This window comes from Pygoscelis adeliae, unplaced genomic scaffold (assembly GCF_000699105.1).
Source record: "Pygoscelis adeliae isolate BGI_AS28 unplaced genomic scaffold, ASM69910v1 Scaffold298, whole genome shotgun sequence".
NCBI classification, from domain to species: domain Eukaryota; kingdom Metazoa; phylum Chordata; class Aves; order Sphenisciformes; family Spheniscidae; genus Pygoscelis; species Pygoscelis adeliae.
In genome coordinates, this window is record NW_008825303.1 from 2,403,009 (window position 1) to 2,418,347 (window position 15,339).

Below are 15,339 nucleotides of genomic sequence, written 5' to 3' on the forward strand. Positions count from 1 at the left end.
TAGTGACTACAGATCCTGCAGTAATATTTGCTTCAATAAATTATTCTGGATGCATGCAGAAGCATTTTCCCATTCCTGGATGTGCTGTCTTTGTGGCCAGGATGCCTTATTTACTCTGCATGGAAGGAGAGGAAAAGCTGGCAGTGTTTACTAGTGTCTTCCCTCCCACAGGTGAGAGTGGGAGGGAATGTAGTGACAAATTTAATTTACTGATGATGCCCCGTCCCCACAGATTTTGGTGTATGTTTAAGCTTAATGTACTATATCCAAGGATTAAGTCTGTGATTCTGTATCAGTTTAATCCAGTCTAAACCCAAACTGCTGATCTGCCCTTGCAGAAATTTCAAGCCCACCCCCCCACTCACCTCCCTTGCATAAGCACTAACACTTAAGAAATTGCAGCGAGGTTCAGGGAACTGATGTGTTTGAAAATACAAAAGTTTTCACAGTCAGCTCCTTGACGTAACTGATGCAGTTGCAACAGCAGTACTGCCTGTGCAAGTAAATGGGGGTATACTTTTTCTATTGAATTAATCAATTAAATAAGGGCAGAATAAGACTTACTGCTGTAGGCAGCAGAAGTTTTTAAATCAACTCAGCTGCCCATCAATCAGTGAAAACCAAAAAAGCTGTGTTCAGAAAACAAACACACAGTATTGCCTCCACAGCCTACTTTTTGTTTATGCTAACTTTCATTCTACCACTTGTGAGTATTCTACATGGTAAAAAAGGTGGGTCAGAGTCTGTCCCCACTTCTCAAGGGTGTAACAACCTGGGGTCAGCAAGGGTGACATTTTGTGGGTATTTGCTGGACACTGCTTGACTGGGATGTCTCCAAACTCGTAACAGAGCCTCCAGCTATACCTGTGAAGACCTGAAAAAAAGAGACTTCCAAGCTTACACCCTGCAGCGATTGTTTTAATTTGCTATTAAGCTTTGAGGGAAAGTCAGATTGTACCCAAGGTCAGCAGCGGGTGTGTTAAAACACAGAGCAGCTCTTCCTTGGCTTGATATACATAAGTCACCACCATTAAATGCAGTGACAACACATTACAGCTGGCTGGGCTGCCTCTGTAATAAGAACTCTGCACTAAAGGAGTGCTGAAAACAAAAGATAAAAGCTTGCAATGGCTCACTGATTAGAAGTAAGTAGAGGCTTTAAAGCGGCCTTTAGAACGTAATAAACATCTCAGGAACTCTGGTCCTGCCTTCATAGTGCCAGTCACTTGATTTATCTTGTTGTCCTGGTTTCGGCTGGGACAGAGTTAATTTTCTTCCTAGTAGCTGGTACAGTGCTGTGTTTTGGATTTAGCATGAGAATAATGAGATAACACACTGATGTTTTAGTTGTTGCTAAGCAGTGTTTATACTAAGTCAAGGACTTTTCAGCTTCCCATACTCTGCCAGCAAGGAGGTGCACAAGAAGCTGGGAGGGGGCACAGCCAGGACAGCTGACCCAAACCTGCCAAAGGCATATTCCATACCATGTGATGTCATGCTCAGCATACAAACCAGGGGGAGTTGGCCAGGGGGCAGCGATCACTGCTCAGGGACTGACTGGGCATCGGTCGGCAGGTGGTGAGCAGTTGCATCAATTTTTTTTTTTTGTGGTTTTTTTTTCTCTCTCTCTCGTTGTTTTACTGTCCATTACAATTTATTAATATTATAATTATAATATTTCAAGTATTAAACTGTTCTTATCTTAACCCACGAGTTTTCTTACTTTTGCTCTTCCAATTCTCTCCCCCATCCCACTGGAGGGGAGGGGAAGGGTGAGCGAGCAGCTCTGTGGTGCTTAGTTGCTGACTGGGGATAAACCCCGACAGTTGTAAAGGGAAAACATTTTTATTCAGCAATATATATCCTATTTATTCCTAAATAACAGGAATGCATTCAAAGACTAACATTACAATCAAGACCATCCCAAAGAGTAAATTCTAGATTGCTCTGCATATTCACAGAAAATAAATAGCAAAATTGCTTAACTGGAACAATGAAGCAAAGCACTGAGTGCTGATGGACAGTCCCAGAAGGAGTTAATAGGAGTTGTGGCATGACCTGACCAGAGACTGACTGTACAGAATGGAATAAACTTATGTCAGCAGCAGGTCCAGATAAGCACTCAGTTGCTGTGCAGTTGCACTTTCAGTTATTCACCACAATCAAAGCTATAGACTCTTGTCCAGATGCCAGAGCTGAACAGAACAGCTGGAGGACTTCTTGTAATATGCAGAGAAGAGAATTCACCACTCCAGAGACCAGCAGGAGAATTGACAAGTCTATCCATAGCCCTGGAAACAGACAGATCTGAGCAATCAGCCCTTCTGAGCCCCTGGAGACATAGATGGCTGGAAGCAAAAGAAGCAACAGCATTCAAGATGGCATTGCACAGACTGCATGAAAGAATGCATCGTGCGGATGCAAAGATACCGATGGGAACTGATTTACAACTGATGCTACAGAGGCTGTTGCCCCCTACCGATGCAAATTGTGGAGGTGCACATACTCTCTTGTCCTATAGTGCTATTATTGCAGATGGACAAATGTGTGATCGGAAAGCTGAGGAACAGGTCCAGACAGACGTATATCCATAAGTCTGCCACACACAGAGAAAAAGTTACCGTAGCTCAAAGAGAAGGAGGTTCTTTAATCTGGGGCTGAGAAACTGAGGAAGGAGGGGCCTTCAGGGCTGTCTGCAACTGATAAGGAAAGTACTTTCAGGGTCTCAAACTGCTTTTGCAATGACAGTTAAATGTTGCACATGGTAACCAAGGCATAAATCTCTGTGCTGCAGCAATTCCTCAGTGAACTATTGCCTCCAAGGATTGCAAGAGTTTAGAACAGTCTATTAGAGAAAGGGGTCTACCATATGAAGCTGAAACCAAAATGATAGGAAACTTGGTGCCATATCTGAAGGCACCAGCCAGGAATGTCAGATAGGAACTGGAACCACAACTCACTAAATTGCCACACTTCAACAAAAGGATAAAGAGCAAAGAATAGTGAGAAACACAAGCAGGAAGAGTTGAAAGGTAAAGGAATTTTGTTACATTTGTTACTGATATGCCTTGTCCCTTCTATGCTTTCCAGTTGAAGTTATTTTCATTATATCAATAAAATACAATAACTGGACACAGAAACCAGATGTATAAAAAGGCAGCATAAGAGGAAGAGAAAAGGTGGATAGATGAGCCTTCTGCCAGCTTTCAGTTAACATGTCAAGTGTTCTTTTCATCTCTGCAGTGAAAAATCCAGCAGTACAAATTAATTCAAGACAATAATAAATATCTAAACTATCTGCAGTAAAATTAAAAAGAAATTCTGCATGAGAAATGTTTTTGGCAGACAATTTATAATAATAAATTTATTCTAAAAGATAGAGTCATACTTAGGAAGGCTTTGCCTTTCAATACATGTAACTCTGCTGTTCACAGAACTACATGATGCATAGTAAGTATAGATAAAAGCAGTTTATAGTATTTTTCATTCCTTGAAGCATCACTGAAAAACCTGCTCACAGGCCTCTTTTCTGCTGGTGATTCAAGAATCACTGAATGGTTGAGGTTGCAAGGGACCTCCAGAGACCATCTGGTCCAACCCCCTGCCAAGCAGGGGCACCTACAGCAGGTTGCCTAGGACCATGTCCAGATGGCTTTTGAATATCTCCAAGGATGGAGACTCCACAACCTCTCTGGGCAGCCTGTTCCAGTGCTCCATCACCCTCACAGGAAAAATAAAAAAAAACAATTAAAAAAAAAGTGCTTCCTTATGTTCAGACAGAACCTCCTGTGTTTCAGTTTGTACCCAACTGTCCCTCGCCCTGTCACTGGGCCCCGTCTTCTTTGCACCCTCCAGATCCCAGCACCTTTCTTCATATGAGAGATTCTCTAGTCCCTTGACCATCTTAGTAGCCCTTTTGCCAGACTCTCTCCAGTAGCTCCGTCTCTCTCCTGTACTGGGGAGCCCAGAACTGGACACAGTACACCAGTACTCCAGATTCCATACAGATCAACACTGAGAATGATTTTGTCCTCACCTGAGCCTAGCAAAACAGGTGCAACTTGACTAAAATATAATAAAGGAAAGCTTTATGGTACAGGAGATGGAGGAATTGCCTAGAAGCCTTTTTTTTTTCATTCATAGAGGATACAGAAACATTAACAACAAGAATAGAAACATAATTAACAATATCAATAGCAACTTCAGTATATATGTTCTTCCTGTATGTAGTTTCTTGCATAAAATTCAGGAAGATTCCCAAGGGTACAGAGTTCCCCCAAAGCTTATTCTCTTGGCAGACACTTTTTTTCCCAAAGCTGACAATATGGGAGTTTCCCCTTTCTGCATACGAACCCCACACTTTTTAAAAGATGGGATGTGTTAGAAAAACAGGAGCTGTGTTCTATCCCCTCCGTCCATCTGCATAGCAACTTGCTCCACAAGGAGATGCATCTCAAACTGTTTGCTGCATTTGCTCCCTTATAAGGAAGGCTTTCCAGACACTTGGAGGAAACCACTGCTTATCTGCCCAACTTAACGCTCAGGCAGGTTTCAGATTTAAAATCCAGCGTATAGCCGGATTGGCTAGAAGGGCTCCTCTGCACCTCACCTTTCACCTGTCAAAAACATGCCAAGAAACAGGCAGAGAAGAGAATGTAACAGAATTACTAATGTTCTTCTACAAAAAGGTTCGAAGGTTTGTTGACTGTCCAGATGGTGCCCAGCTTGGTAATTTAATGCCATATTCCCCCAGCTATTGTCTAGCTAGGTTAAGTCAGTCTCAAGCTATACAACTTTAATTTACAGATTTTGTGCTTTTTGGCTAGGACAGACATCCAAGAACACCTGTGTTTGAATGCTTGGGTATTTGCCAAATTGTACTAGTCTACCGGGAGAAATAGAAACAGATGGGCTGGCTAGCAGATAACCATTATTACTGGAGTAAAAGCTTGTCTGCTAGACAATCAGATTTACAAAACTGAGTAAGAGAAATATTGCCTTATAAGAGACAACTCAACCATTTGTTCCCATTTACAATCACAAGAGAAGCATGTTATATAAACAGATTCATTGCTATGAATAAAGTGTTTTTCCAACCTTTCTTCATATGTCATTTTTCCCCCTTATTCTTGTTTCTCTCTACTGGATGTTTTCCAGTACAACAAATCTTTTTTGAATGGTCATGCCCAAAACCGGACAGTCTATTCCTACTGAAGTCCCAACAATGTTGACTGGAATGGAATTCTCCCATTTTATACACAATGCTGGGATTAATGCATCCTAGAACTACATTTCCCTTTTTTGCAAGAGTGTCGGGGGGTTTTGTGGGTTTTGTTTGTTAAAATTATGCTCACTTTGCTTAGATCAACTAACCCCCTGCCCCCCTTTTTTTTTTTGTTACATTGCATTCTGCTCTTGCAAATTTTTCTCAGTTCTTAGTACTCGACTGTGTGAATTTCCTGTTGCTCATTTTGGGTCTAATATTTTCTCTAATATATTGAGCACTGTTGAAAAAGCTAATCTTGATTGTCATAGTGTCTGCAACCCTCTTCACCTCAATGTTTCTTACCATTCTTAAAATTTTCTAAGTATGTTCAACAGTACCTTAGACAAGAGGTTGGTGCACTTACACAGGTAGAAAAGGACTAACACATACAGGAATATATAAAAGGCTTTACCAAAATAAAGATGTATTGCATCTGTGTCTTTTCTCTTTTCCACAACAGCAGCCACTCAGAGGAAGGGATTTGCTTTTAACAAATCCACAGTGGCTGCCTCTAAGCACGTATTATGTTCTAGGCACTTACGAACTGATCGTCTACCAGTGTGTTCTGGCATCTTTCCATACCCCAAAGTTCTGTCCTGAAGTTATACACGCTGGTCTAATTTCCACATTCTCCTTAAGAAAAGTGGGGCATGTTTTCAAAGCCCTAACACATACCTACCAACAAATCAGTAGCAACTCCAAAAATTTGTCAGCTGTCCTGTAAGTATTTCAGGTAATGTTTTGAGTCAGTGATAACAAATTTGTCCAGATTACGCAACGTTCTTTAACATGTTCTTGCCCTGGGCCCATGAGTGAATCCTCTTCGTTGTGTTAAGCACTTCTCAAAATTAACCATCTTTAATAAAGACTTAAGAGTGTATTTAGGTTTTCTGGTGATAAATAGCTATCAAAAACCGATAACGATCTATGGTTTCTATTTTTCTCTTTCACCAGGCATACTTGCCTCTGCTGCAGTCTAACTTTATTTTTTTCTTAGACCCATTTTCATTATTCTGTGTTCATTTCTTCTTCACCTTAAATTCATAAATTCCACTATTTCCTGATAATTTGCAAATTATCCACACTCAGATTATCAATCAAGAGAATGTGTCCTCAAGCCCTTTGACCGCAGCCTGCGTTTATGTTGATTTAAGTTGATGCTGGTGCCAAAGTCTTACACGCTAAAGTTAGACTAAGCCAATCTAACACCTCACTGGCACTGAAATGCTAAGTCTTGCTCTCCTCTCCCTTCCTCATTTTCAGTTGCATTTACTCGCTCCGGCTCTTGTGCCAGCTTTAGCACTTATCTGATCCCTCGGAGAGCTGATTCAGCTCATTAAACCAGCAGAAAATAGATTTGTTGCTGTTTGGGCTTTTTGATGGGCTACTTTTCCTGCAGGGACAGATAAAAACACTTAGCCCATTTCACCTAATTGCAATCTCATGCTGGTTTACATCAGTTTAAATCGATCTAAATTGGAGCTGTCATATTCATCCCTTCATCCCCACCTACACAACTGTGCCCCTTCCCTTGTGTCCTCGCTAACGCTCATGCAAATGGATGGTGAGCCAGCCAGGGTGGCTGACTGCAGCCAAAAAACTATTCACGGCGGGTTTTTTTGTAAGGTTACTCCTTGCTGGATTGTCTCACTGAACTTGGCAGCTGCACAAGAAATTCAGTTCAGCCTAAACAGAACTGGACATGCACTTCCTTCATATCACATCTGAGAGCACCCTGCAGCGCATAAAGAAATGCGCAACAGTACCTACTTCCCTCTTAACTGTGGGGACATGCTAAATCAGTAAGTGCTAATTAACGAGGGGATCATAACCCGTTTTATTCCCACTCAGTAAAACTTCACCTCAGACATGCAGAAATACCTCTTGATTCTACTCTATTCGTTAGAGAGTAATTTGTATTCAACAGTTTATATACAGTAAATAAATGCTATTGATTGTATTACTATCTGCCATATCATAAACTGGTTATGTATAGAGGTTCCCAATAAGCAGAAACATCACACTGTAAGGATAAGGCAGAAAAGGAAGTACAATGATTCCAAGTGACTATTCCTTCTCCCAAGATTTTAGGCCTTTACAGAACTACTCCCATGATTTTATTCTTCTAAGCATTTTACAATCAAGCATTAATATTCAGTTTTGTATAGTGTACTTTTCAAACAGAGCATCTATTTTTCACCATCCGTTAACCTAATCTCTTGCCCCAAGAATATCTGTTTTTCACAATCATATTCTAAGGTTGCACTGTTTCTCATAAGCATTTTTGGTTTTGCTCTTTTTGATACAGATAGGGTGCAAAGTCATGCAGGCAATGGCTCCCTTATCTCCCATACACTGCCCATAAGCAGAAAAGTTTTCTTTAGCCTAACATAAATAATGTAATTGAGTCTAAGTGCATGCTTTGTTCTCTTCTCAGGAAATAGATTGTTTCCTTACAACTTCAGTTACGAAATACAAAATGTATTATTAGGCTTTCACAGTACTCAAGCTGAGGTCCATTACATGTTTCTTACTGGAAGAAGCAACGCTTCTATTTCACCATAAATTATAACAATTTTGGGTGTTATCATCGGCATCACTCATGACCTTTTATGTTACTGAAGAGAGAAAAGCAAACCAAGACAAAATTATTTATTTACATTTCTATGCTTTTTAGAGAAACAACACTTACTAAAAATCTATCAGGGTTGTTTTAACTTAAATACTATTTGCCACATTCAGCACTTCACTGTTCTTTAATTGTTCTATTTAAATGGCCAGGTCTACCAGGTGACAATAACACCTCAACTTTCTTAGATAGAAAAGCATCCACTTGTTCTGGAATAGCAGGAGAATCTTTTCCACAATTCCATGCTGCTTCCTTTATCATCAATTCCTATGAATTACAGTGACCTCCTCTATGTCACACTTACCATGCAAGGGAAAAAAGATTACAAATCATCTGTCTGCAAATGTAGTTTCAAATTACAGTTTTGAAAGAGATGCATGTAGTGTTCTGTCCAGCACTGTTCAATTTATGTACCGTGCAACCTGCCTAGATCAAAGAGGAAATAAAGATCCATTTCTACTCAGATATTCCTTTATGCTGCCAACAGTCCTGTGGGACAATGGAGTGTTCTTACTTACCAAAATAAATTGTGACCTGTTTTTACCATTACCAAAGGTCCTGTGTGCAATACAGTCTCAGGTTTTGGACATGACATACACCAAAAATCAACCCCAGAATACTGTTATATAAAAAATATTTGCAAATCCAGATAATTTATTGTTGTGATTTTTAGAATGTTCTCAAACATTGCCTTCAGTGCCCTGATATCAAACTTCAACATAAGTTTTCTCACTCTCACGTGTCAAGAAAAACTGAAGAATGCATGTGAAATTTTTATGACAATTCCATACAGAAATATCTCTTCATTTCAGCCAGTTTTCATCTGCTTGTCAAAGCTGCACATTGCAAACTCATTCTCTACAAGTACTTTTTTATCCACTGCAACCCAGAAAAAGAGAACAGAACTTGCTGACTCTTCATTTCATAGCCAGATTTTGCAATACTGTAAATTCCTGTTTGCCTACCATACAATGACATTTTCTAATTTCATTACTTTAGAATATCTTTTCTTGAAATCTGCAGTGTATGTTTCAAAGTACACTTTCTGTGTTTTCTCAGTTGCATATGATGGTTCAAATTTACAGTTTGGAAATGTTGTTTTCCAGATTAAAAAAAAAGTTTGCCTATTCAGATTCAGCAGTTTCCTAATTACAACTTCTGTGGAGATACTTGATTCCTTATTTCCTGTCTTTCATCAGCCTTTTACAGTCCTAAGTCCATTCTCCCCCCACCAATGTTACAGTCTTGCTATAAAATTGGTCACATTTTATGTCATATTCTTTAAATTGGGCCTGTACTGCACATGTTTTAGGCTTCCTATTTGTCCACAGATTTTTCTCTAAATGTATTTTACGTGTACAAGTACCAAAATCAGTCACTTTTCTTCTCACAGTGGAAATCAATGATTCTTTCAGGCTAATTCCAGTATTTCCTTAAAGACTATCCCAAAGGAGAAAAAGAAATTACTCCTAAGAGCAAGATGACATAGTATCACAGTTTACAAATCACTTCCCCTGGAAGGGTCCAAAGTCTCCGATTAGATCAGGTATTCAAAGGGACAAAGAGAACCTTAACTTACGTAAAATGTAAGATCCTTAATTCATAATTATTTCCCTAATAGGAACACAGTACAAATACAAGTAATTCACTGTTTACAAAGCTTTTAACAATTTTGAGTTCAAAGGGGACGTTAGAAATATAAATCAATTTTTTCAGTTTATCCAATCCAAACAAATTTATTTCAGAAGTTGTTTATCAAGGTAGCCCTGTCAAACAGAAGAACAGTATTGTTGATTTTTAAAAGACTTAAAAGGTGGCTAAAGGTTTGTTTTATACAGGAAATCACACTAAACCACGAGGGATTTTTTCTTCTGGCTGAATAATGTATGTATCTGAGATTTGGTGGCTACACAGGGACATCTTTTATTCCATATCCAACTGCTGGAACTACTGACAGTACAGGAATATCACCGAATCACTTCTGACGTCTAAACCATAAAGTCTCTTATTTTGGACTCACAGCTGCTTTTCTAAATGAATTGTGATAACAAATTCCGTTATTGCCAAAGTCAGTGTTCTCAAGCACAACTGACAACGTTTGCAGCCCTGACAGAACATACAACAACCATTCATTTTTATTTAAGCTGCACAACTTTTTGTAGGGTACCACAAACACAGAATGACACTTCTTTACAGCTAATGATTATGCATCATTCCTAGAGGTTCGCAGCTGAGGAATGCTTGCTAAAGACATTACATCCATGCTATGGTAATTGACTTTTGTGTAGCCTTGACTCGCTTTGAGGACGCCAGTATCTCTGTTGGAGCCAGCCGGCATTAAGCACAGCTTATCTTTCGGCGAGCTATCACCCACTCACTGCACACATATTCTGACTCATTTAGTCACACCACCATGTATCATGAAAATGTACTCCAACAATGTGACTAAATTTTAAACCATAACGATTATATAAGAGGGACCGGGACCAAATTAAATCCTGGCTTAGGTGGTGGTATTGCAATGTTCTTACTGCACAGTGGCCTCAGGGATCTTGTGCACTGCTGAGGAGTGAATGCATCATTTCTCTGTGAGTAATGAGAACAAGGTATGCAAGAAATTAGCTGAAATACCACCTCTATTTTTCCAGTAAAAAATAAAGCACCCAACTCAAAGCCATGCCATTAGTTTTTGCCTTGACAGAGTCACTGAACATCAGTCTTACTGAGGTTTACAGTGACAGAGCAAAGGCAGAGAACATTTCTCTCAGAGACCATGTCTATTTTTGATCTCAAAGCAGTTCCCAATGTTTATGAAAACAAAGGCTTCTTATGTCTGAGAAGCTATTCAGATTTGAGAATCCTGAAGCATTATGAGCTCATAGGTCTAAACACATACCACAGATTTATTCTCACTCCCTAATGGGGCAAAAATCCTCACGAAAAACAACAGGTATATTGACAGGACAGGATCTATGTCATACTTCTACAGATCCTTAATCTGAATGGTTAAAAGATCAAGAAACCATGGCAGGATCCAGGGCAAGAAGTCAGCATACACATAGGCAGAAATTACTTCAGTTTGGCTCAATCCATCACTACTGAAAAAAACCAATTCCCTTCTATTGCAAACAGTGATCCCAATCTTTGTGACTTTCTGTAGAGGAAGTTTGTACAGAAACAAGCATTCTCAGTGCTCTGCAGTTTAAGTTCCACCAGTTTTCCCCACACTTAAGTCCATACTGAAACCTGTACTGACTGAAGGATGTGCCCTCATTGGTATAACTGAGCAGAAAAGCAGCAAATTCCTTTCAAAAAAGTCACTGGATCTCAACTGTTCAATGGCTTATCCCTAGAAAAGTCTCTGATACTGACATTAAGCTGATCACTGTTTCCTTATACACATTTACATATTGTAAGTACATCTTGAGTCCAATCCTACACTCATTTTTTCATGCAAAATAACTGGCTTTATTTAGTTTCCTCACAAGTCAGAAAAAAGATTTAGTCCCTTCCATATGAATCACGAAGGAAAAATTTAATACAATTTACTTACCGAAGGATTTCTTTCCGAGTGAAGAATGTGCAATCCTGTTAAAAAACAAAACGTGTTATTGTACTATAGAAATATTGAAATTCAACCTTTTGGAAGGAAACTCGGATCTGGCAGAAAAACATTAAAGATGCCATTTGTGTACCATCTGCTTTTGACTCAGAAAGCACTATATGCTATAAATTAACTGAAATGTTCTAAGGACAGCGCTATCAGTAAAAAAAAGTATTGTTAATGTGAAACTTCAGGAGGAAAAAAAAAAACCAGCTTGCTGAAATACCTCTACACTATGGAATGACCAGAAACAGTATTAAATCAAAAAAGTAAGGTATAGGCCAAAAACATTCAATAAGAGGATCTAGAAAGCTATAAATAACAAATAGATGAAGAAAACTATCTTCTAACTTGAGAGTATTCCTCTATTAGAGACAACTGATTTAATAATAGAAGTCATGTACTGATTATGCTAACAATTACTTTGCATTGTGGTCCCTTCGGCGAAGGCTACAAACTCCTGTACGTTAGGAACATGGATAGAAGGACAGCCCCTGCTCCAAACAGCAGGCAAACTATTCAACTTTCCCTGTGGTATCACAGAATTTGAAATAACTTACTAGAATGCGAAGTAGAGCTGGCTGAACATGAAAGGAGAGCTTACAAGCATTCGCCTGCATTCTGAATGGCTCTGTGGTGGGACTGCATTTACACTGGTTTAACTCACTCTTTAAACATCTGCATTTTGCTAGAAGAATTCATACACTTCACAAAAGAACCATAATATAAGCAGTGAAACAGTTTGCATTTCATGTATTGCTACATCAGTCACAAAACAAGTTATATTTTCAGGTGCTGTGAGGAATCATAATAATCAGTCCCTTTCCATTAACAGAAATATCCCCTGATCTCCACTATATTATGTAATATATATTTAGGACAAACTCTGCCCCGCATCCAAAACTAGGAACACTGGTGGCAATGAAATATTGGATGATCAATTTAAAACATTGTTCAGGTGATAAATTCAGAGAATATGCATCTTCTCATCTTAGAGCTAGTAGCTGATGTGCGTGTGTATATATAGGGAACAACCAAACCACAAAATTCTTCCTGATTATCCACCTCTCTCACAGGCCCATGTGATGTGGCAAGGCATGTGCCTAAGAATTTAGCTCTTAGTAGTTTTCCTCCTTTAATGTAAACATATTTAAAATAAATCATATTTTTAAATCAGCTAGTGACAAGATAACAACATCAGACTTGGTAAGTCATACTTAAGAGTACATACAACTAGTATGACTCCCCCAGTCCTGCTCTTCAGCCAACTAGTGAAAAAGCATTTCTTTCCTAAGCTGAGAATCATTCTGGCTACATGCCTGCTTCTTCCAAGGAGGGGAAAAGCAAATGATCACAGCTAGCTGAAGCAGTCAAACAGCTTGTCTCAGGTATCCAGGTATGCTATCAGTCCTGCATGGTATCAATTATTGAATTTGCTTGCTCTCCTCCATATAAAGTGGCAGGAGAAGCAGCTCTTCCTTTAGCATATTGTGTAGCAGAATAGTGTTACAGGGCACAATAGGAAGCACCTTGTGTGCTGCTGACACTGATGTCACATTGTCTGGAACTGCACAAAGTGAAATAGGAGCCAGCTGGTTAAGTCTTCATTAATTCCACCACATTCAATACTTACGGTCAAACTGTCACTTAAGGATGCTTCATTTACTAACGAAAGGCAGGTGCAATCTCACAAATAATTGTGATGCTCTCAGCAGCAATCATCCCCTAATTATACAGGCTTGAGAAAACAGCAGACACTGTTACTTAACTAGAAAGCTGACAGGGTATTGATATGCAAATGGAGATAAAGATGAAAAAGAAAAGTTACCCTTTACCTTCCAGAAATCATGCAAAAATGCCACTGGAAGACACATTAAGACATCAGATCATAAACCTTTTTTACTGACGGTCCACATTTTTTTTTTTTAATCTGAGTCACCTCATGTCTTTGACAAACACTATTGTCTGCCTTTTTTTTTTTTTAATCAAACAAAATTTTTACTAATATAAACTAAAACCCACTAATATTGAAAACCTTTGTAGCAAAAGTAGTTGCAAGTATCTGCCTGACCACTGTTACTGACTGCAGTATTCCAATTATGCCCCGCCAGTTACGTGGAATTGTGTGTCAGGGATGACACGTGTCAAAAAAATTTACAGTGGTTTCACAGACCACTTGCAGTGATCTTAAAGCTACTCAGGGTCAGAGAACCACAAATTCATTGTGACCTGGCCCATAGTTTTGATCCACAGCAAGATCATACACACCACTTAAGAAATGCTTTACCATTAAGAAGTCTGCCTGGTCTCAAACAGCAAATGTAAAAGCCATAGCTCCAAGCTATCTCTGAACGGGAAGTCCAGCCATCTCTCTTGCTTCTCTCAGCTTCTTATTTCTGCCTCTTCCTTTATGCGGACTTCACACTGATAAGTGTGAAGTAACTCCATCGGAGAACTCTGAAGGAAGGAACTAATGTGTTTGGAAACTAACCTAGCAAAAATGGATTAATTTCCAGCTTGGATCATTTCCTTTTAGTGGCTTAGAATATAGCGTCGGTAGCACTGGTACAAGAGATAAAGCTAAAACAAGTTTCTATTGATGGCAGGAAAGAGGTGCAGGACTGCCCTTTTTTTTTGAAAGCACAGCCCTAAGTTGGATTAAAGTCATGATGGAACAAGGGTCTAAATAACATAATTACATTTTACAGTTGCTTGAACTCTAGCAATTTAATTCCAATTTAATTAAAGACTTTTGGCCAAAGAAACACGGAAGTGAATCATCCAATTTTCTTCTGGCTACTTCATTCATACACAAAATACACAGTGATGGACAGTAAATAGTTAAATTAACTCCCTCATAAGGAAAGGTGAAGTGGGTCCTGGAAAGCATTTGTCACTTATGCATATGATTATGTTCATCTTCAAGCCAGAGACATCATGGAACACATTTGCTATTATGTGGACTGTATTTGAGTTTATTATGAACTTAAAAAGCAACCTGTCTATTCTGTCTGGACACTAAAGCCACTGGGAGTCATGCTAGAAAAGCACAAACTAAATACTGAACAAATAAATGTTACCAGCATTTTCATAATTCTTATCAATTCAAGATTTCTGGCAAGAATTTATCCTGAGAATCATTGCTTTTATTTCTAATGCTATATAATGGCCTGAAAAACTTCTGCTAACAGGAGGCCCCTTGTGGGTTTTAGGTTATTCAGAATAGAGGCTTTGCCTTGAAAGGTCACCTACTCCAGCCCCTGAGAAAATACGTGTTCCTTTTCTAAGATCAACCATCCCACTCGGTCTGTCCTTGTGCCCTTAATAATCAAGTTAATTAGAAGTCTGACAAAGGATCACTGCTGGTTTTTTGGAGGTAAGATACCACTTAAACAAATCTGCAATTATCCACTTCCCTATGTCTGGCAAAGTGAATAAAATAAAGCAAACAGAAAATTTTCCGTTGATTTAAATGAGATCATTAGCTTGTATAATGGGACTTGGTTCTCAAATTTGGCATTTAGGTGGCTTAACTGGTCATGAAAATATTTTGCAGAGAAAAGAGTCAGATAGCTGGTGTATTTAGGTTCCATGGGTGGCTTTGCTCTTGGCTGGTAGTGTGACTTTCTGCAAGTCATTCAACATAGCTTATAAAGGAGGGTTAATGGTCTCTGCTCTTAAAATTTACTTTATAAAACAGCAGAATGTACAGGCTGTTAGATTTTTATTCTTTGATTTCCTATGTCAGGTGAATGCAGGTTTAGGACAAAACGGGAACAGAGTGAACATGGTGGTCCACTACCTTTTCCTCTAGTCTGTAAGACTTCACTGCAAACTCCT

General features: G+C 39.1%; 1 protein-coding gene across 1 annotated transcript in view; it reads right to left on the reverse strand.

Moving 5' to 3' along the window:
• CIB2 (calcium and integrin binding family member 2) overlaps positions 1 to 15,339 on the reverse strand; it is a 44,053-nt gene that overhangs the window by 22,855 nt on the left and 5,859 nt on the right. The window contains exon 2 of the mRNA XM_009330101.1: positions 11,449 to 11,483. Within this exon, the coding sequence (XP_009328376.1) occupies positions 11,449 to 11,483 (35 nt within the window). The remainder of the gene's footprint in view (positions 1 to 11,448; positions 11,484 to 15,339) is intronic.